Source organism: Bison bison, unplaced genomic scaffold (assembly GCF_000754665.1).
Source record: "Bison bison bison isolate TAMUID 2011002044 unplaced genomic scaffold, Bison_UMD1.0 scf7180017864280, whole genome shotgun sequence".
NCBI lineage: Eukaryota > Metazoa > Chordata > Mammalia > Artiodactyla > Bovidae > Bison > Bison bison.
The window spans coordinates 8433565-8439248 of record NW_011494852.1 but is presented as its reverse complement, the minus strand read 5'-3'; the positions used below and the strand labels follow the sequence as shown (position 1 = coordinate 8439248).

Sequence of the window (5684 nt, the reverse complement as noted above, 5' to 3'; positions counted from 1 at the left end):
ACCTTGAGGGAGGGAGGGAGCCGGGGCGAAGGGGCCTGGGACCCCCTCCCTCCCGGCGGGTTCTCGGGCCAGATGTGCTTTCCAGATGTGCCGGCCCTCCCCCACCCCGGAGCGCAGTTCGCTTTTTCCGAGGGAACGGGAGGGATGGAAGCAGAGAGGGGCCGCGCCCTGAGTCAGATCCAGGGACAGACGCACACAAACGGACGGAATTCCTAACACGGCACCACCGCGAATTCCTGCATACACGCACAGTGAATCACACTTAACATACAGGGGCAGTTGCTGGTCCTCAAACAGAAAACAGCAACACTGGTCAACTGCCGCAGAGGCTACTGTCACAAACCAGCAGTGACACAAAAACATACTCGTTGACTTATATGTAGACACAGGGGGCTGACACTGACACATAGACACACACATGCCCACACACAAGCATAAGCAGACAATCAAACAAGCCCGCACGGACTGCAGACACCTGTGTGCGTTTAGTCTCAGTCCTCTCCAACTCTGCGACCCCGTGAACTCTATGTAGCTCTCCAGGCTCCTCTGTCCCCAGAATTCTCCAGGCAAGAATACAGGAGTGGGTTGCCATTCCCATCTCCAGAGGATCTTCCCACTCGGGGACTGAACCTGGCTCTCCCTCGTTGTGCTGTGCTTAGTCACTCAGTCGTGTCCGACTCTTTGCGACCCCATGGACTGTAGTCTGCCAGGCTCCTCTGTCCATGGGGATTCTCCAGCCAAGAATACTGGAGTGGGTTGCCATGCCCTTCTCCAGGAGATCTTCCCAACCCAGGAATGGAACCCAGGTCTCCTGCATCGCAGGCAGATTATTTACCGTCTGAGCCACCAAGAAGCCCTACAAACACTCAGTAACACAATATACACCTAGGCTGAAGCTGACAAACACACCAGCCTCCCTGCAGATTGAGATACATCCGCCAACCGACAAATGCACACCGAGGCTGAAGTGGACAAACATACACAACAGGGCGCAGGTCAGGCTGATGTGGGTGCGCTCGCACACAAACACAGCCACGCCTTGCAAACACAGCCGGACACATTCAACTCGCTTCGGACACATTCATCAAGATGCAGAGTGATACAGAAACACACACTTGCATCGACACACAGGGCTGCTGCAGACACACAAGCGTGGAGATGCTACCAAGCGCATGTAGGTGACGCAGACACATATATACACGGGCTGGTGAGGACCTCAAGTTCATCCACCAAGAGGTAGTCAGGGCTGGGACTGACACACCAGAAAAAATAGAAGCTGAAGGGTATTGTTATTACCTGCTGTGAATCCCACACAGACACACACACTTCTATAGGGATCCATGGGACAAAGCTGTACACCAACATTCTCACCCTGCGACATACATACAGATATTACAGAGATATTCATACACAGACAGCCACAGTGTAAATGAGGAAACACGCCAAGTTGTCCAATGACCCATCCTGACTCCACAAAGAAACAAAATCCCCACCAAGACACACTCACACCTAGAGGAACACACCTGTAAGCTGACATGGTCACCTCTATACAGTGAGGTGTGCAAAACAGCCTTCAGACACATGGTGGCTGTGGTCCATCACTCTGCCATCTCTCCTCACACACACATACACTATTCCACCCTCACACAGTGAGTCACAGCTATGAACGCACAAAGAGGGATGGATACCAGGCCAACACTGAGATTCTTAGTCACACACACTTACACTGACAACCCCTGAGAAACTTATAGAAGTATGCCATAAAGACCCAAACACGGGCTTCCCTGGTGGGGCAGTGGATGGGAATCCCCCTGCCAATAAAGGGGACATGGGTTCCATCCCTGGTCCGGGAAGGTCCCACATGCCACGGGGTAACTGAGCCTGTGGACCACAACTACTGAGCCCTCGAGCTCTGGAGTCCCATGCTCCGCAACAAGAGAAGCCACCACAATGAGAAGCCCGTGCACCGCAACGAAGAGTAGCCCCTGCTTGCCGCGACTAAAGAAAGCCAAAGCAATGAAGACCGAGCACAGGCAAAAAAAAAAAAAAAAGAGAGAGAGACCCATACAGTGGGACAGATGGCTAAACTGACAAAACATACCTAGTAGTGCTTGCACACACATACACTCACGCACACATCTGAGACATTCTCTGCAGCTGGCCCTCACTAAGGCACACCCTCATCCAGAGAGGTTGATGCTGACAGAAGCACTGAGACACAGATCCAGAGGGCCAGGGAAACACCCAGACTCTCCCACCACGCCCTCCACATGGGGACACACACACAGACCCTGCCTGGCAGCTCCCATGCTGATAAGCACACAGATCCTCTCACACCTTCGCCCTCCCTTTCTCCCTCTTCCTGGGATGGGCTCGGGGATCCATCCCCCCCACCCCTCTCCCCGTCCGGGGTCCTGCCAGGCTGACTCAGGCCTGGAGTGAGCCCTGGGCCTGAGTCACTCCTCTGGAGGCCAGCATGCTCACCGCTGCTTCCTCGCACACTCAGGGCCCCCGGAATGCTGGAATGTGAGCCTCTCCTTCCACCCTAAGAGACCCTCCATCCGGAGCACCCTCCCAGTGCCAGCAGATGAAGGTAGCAGGTTGGGGCTGCTGGAAGTGAATGGCTTCCAAAGTCCAGCCACCTCCCTCTGACTGACTCAGCCTCCCCCATCTGGGTTCCTCTGTCTCTCTTTCCTCAGTGAGGGGAACTCCCTGTGCCTAGGGTCCCCTAACTCTACCTGACCACTGCGTGACCCCCCAAGCTAGGTTCTGCCCCATCTGTGAGGTGTGGAAAGAGATGGTCACCCTGAGACTGGGAGGGTGTCATCTGTCACTCAGCCCTGCCCCGTCTCTCTCCTTCTTGGGTTACATCTGCAAGGAGGAGGAGAAGAGGAGGACCCAGTTGATTCCGGTGCCCTGCTTGGGGTCAGGGGCTGACAAAGGGGCATCGGGCCCACACACACTTGGCCATGGAACAGCTCAGAGGAAACCCAGGACAAAGGACGCTATTCAGAGAGGCTGGCGTGAATGGAGGGAGAAAGAGCAGAGACGACAGAGAGACAGGGAGACAGACACAGAGAGAGATGGAGAACAGAGAGACGGAAAGAGAGCACAGAGAGAGAAATGAGATCGATGGGGACAGAAATGCAGAGACAGAGATACTCAGAGACAAAGAGGAAAAATTAGAGAGGGACTCAAAGACAGGGAGAGACAGACAAGGACAGAAGGATGAGGAGAGCCTCAGTGGAGGCATGAAGGGCCCCCCGCTTCCATCCTGCCTGGCCCTCTGTCCTGAGCTGATCACATCCCTGGACTCACCTGGAACACGGAGTGTGTGCTGGGGGCTGTGGTCCATGGCTGAAGCCAGGGAGACAGCATCCTGGAGCCAGAGGAGGTCCACGGGCTCTGGGGGTCCCTGCGCCCGGCAGCTCAGGTTGAAGGGAGTGTTGGCAACCACAGTCCTGTCCTCAGGCTCCTCCAGGAAGTAAGGCAGGCCTGGGGGAGCAGTGGTAAAGGCTGGGGTCCCTCTGATCCCCCTAGGGGCCTGACTCGCTGCGAGGATGATGTAGGCTGCTGGGTCTTTGACGCCTATGTCTGAGCCCTCAGGATACCTCTACTTCCAGGACACAAGGTCCCATATATCCGACTTCTCTCAATGTCTGACCCCCTTCATGTTTCTTTTCCAGAATGTCGCTAAGTCGTATCTGACTCTTTTGCAATCCCATGGACTGTAGCCTGCCAGGCTCCTCTGTCCACCAGATTTCCCAGGCAAGAATACTGGAATGGGATGCCATTTCCTTCCTTCTCCAGGAGATCTCTCTGTCATCTCTCCCGACCCAGGGAGCGAACCCCCATCTCCTGCCTTGCAGGCAGACTCTTTGACCACTGAGCCACCTCATTCCACTTTATCTATGAGGAAAGTGAGCCATCCCCCCAATCCCCAGCAATGGGGGATAGGGTTAAGTCTCCCGGGGTGGGGGAGAGTGGTAAGTTGCCTTGGATCTCTTATCTGACAACCCCCAAGATAGCTTTTCCCCCCAAAACACATAATCTGCCCCCCCAGGCTTGCCCCCAATAATTTACAGACTCCTTGCCTGACCCTCCCAAGATCTCTGACCTTCCTAGGCCTCATGTTCCTAGGCCTAGGACACCCTGAATCCACCAGCACCCTCTGACCCCTCCCTCAGGACTCTTGCCCTCCCAGGACCTCCGAGCCCAGGGCTCACCTTCCAGCCCCACGTAGCCAGGCTGAGACACAAAGGTCTTTTCTCCCAGGACCACGGCGCACTGGTACCATCCCGCATCTGAGAGCTGCAGAGACGAGATTCTGACAGGGCAAGAAGAGGGACAGAGAGATTCAGGGTCAGAGCTGGACCTGGCGGGGGGTGGGGGGTCCTCAGAATTGAAAGCGGGGAAGGGGGTCTGGCCCGGAAACTTGTAAGAGCTAGGAAGTGGGTGCTATTATTAACTCATTTTACAGAAGAGGAAAGCGAAAGCCGGGGTGAGTTACGTCACATGGTCAGAGCCACGCAGCTCGCGAGTGGCCACACTGCCATCCAGCCCAGGTGGGGCTCCTGCAAGTGAGTGCCCACTTGGCCTCACGTGGTGGAGGTGTGGGGACAGGAGGGACACGGGTCACGGCTGGTCGGAGGGGGAGGCTGGGCACCTGAGTTGGCTGACCACTTTCCAGTCATCCTGCCCGTCTTCGCCCAGGGGCACCTGGGTCTGGGTGCTGTCTGCCAGCTCTAGGACCTGTCCATCCCGAAGCCAGGTCACCTCAGGGGGCTCCCCCTGAACCTGGAGCTCACACCGAAGGGTGCCCATGAGTCCTCGGGCACCGGTGATGTTCCCCGGACTCCCCACAAAGGGGGACACTTCAGTCTGTGGGCCTGCAGGGAGATGGAAGAACATTAGCTCGGGAACCCCTGCTTCCCTGGACTCCTCGGTTCCATCCCTGCCGGCCTGCCTACGGCTGCCAGGACCCCGCCAGGCCCTTAGGCCCACATAGTTGTTGAGTGACCTCAGCTGGGGGGGCGGAGGGTGGAGGCTTCGTGAGGAGGATGGGAGCCTTCCCAGGGGACTGGGGTCCGGCCTCCATCCCGTTGGGAAGTAGGCCCAGCATCTGGCAGCCTCCCACGCCCTGACTGCCCGGCTGGCCTGCCCCTGCTTAGGGTCTCTAGAGACTTCACAGACTGGGCTGGTGGATGGTGGGGAAGAAAAGGAGATGGGAGGGAGCTAGGGGAGAGAGAGAGAAATGGGGAAGGAGAGACAGAGAGCGGAACCGGAGAAAGTCAGGCAGATGGAGAGGAACAGAGACTCAAGAGAGACCGAGGATGAGAGACGGAGAGACCCACCTAGAGGGGAAAAAGTTGGGGGAGAGACACACAGAGGGAGACAGAAGGACGCAGACAGAGACGTAGATAAGAGACACTTAGAGCACAGGGTGAGGGAAAGACAGAGAAATGGAGACCCACAGAGATGGCGGGCGAAGGCAGAGCCCCCGGCCCCGGAGGTGGGGCACACGGACAAGTAGCACTGGGGTGAGGAGAAGTGGGGGTGACTGATGGGAGTTTTCCCCCGGGGCTCCGGAGTCTCCGCACCCTGCTGCCTGACTTCGGGGTCCCTTACCCTCCGCTCAGCCCCTCTCTGCGAGGCCCCCAGGTCAAGCCCAGCCCCTAGCCCTC

The 5684-nt window shown here is 57.0% G+C and overlaps 1 protein-coding gene across 3 annotated transcripts in view; it reads right to left on the bottom strand.

Moving 5' to 3' along the window:
- AXL (AXL receptor tyrosine kinase) overlaps positions 1 to 5684 on the bottom strand; it is a 35936-nt gene that overhangs the window by 29140 nt on the left and 1112 nt on the right. For all 3 annotated transcript variants that reach the window (XM_010849260.1, XM_010849259.1, XM_010849261.1), the window contains 3 exons: positions 4667 to 4889; positions 4227 to 4327; positions 3319 to 3495 (listed from right to left, as the gene is read on the bottom strand). In XM_010849260.1, the coding sequence (XP_010847562.1) occupies positions 3319 to 3495; positions 4227 to 4327; positions 4667 to 4889 (501 nt within the window). The remainder of the gene's footprint in view (positions 1 to 3318; positions 3496 to 4226; positions 4328 to 4666; positions 4890 to 5684) is intronic.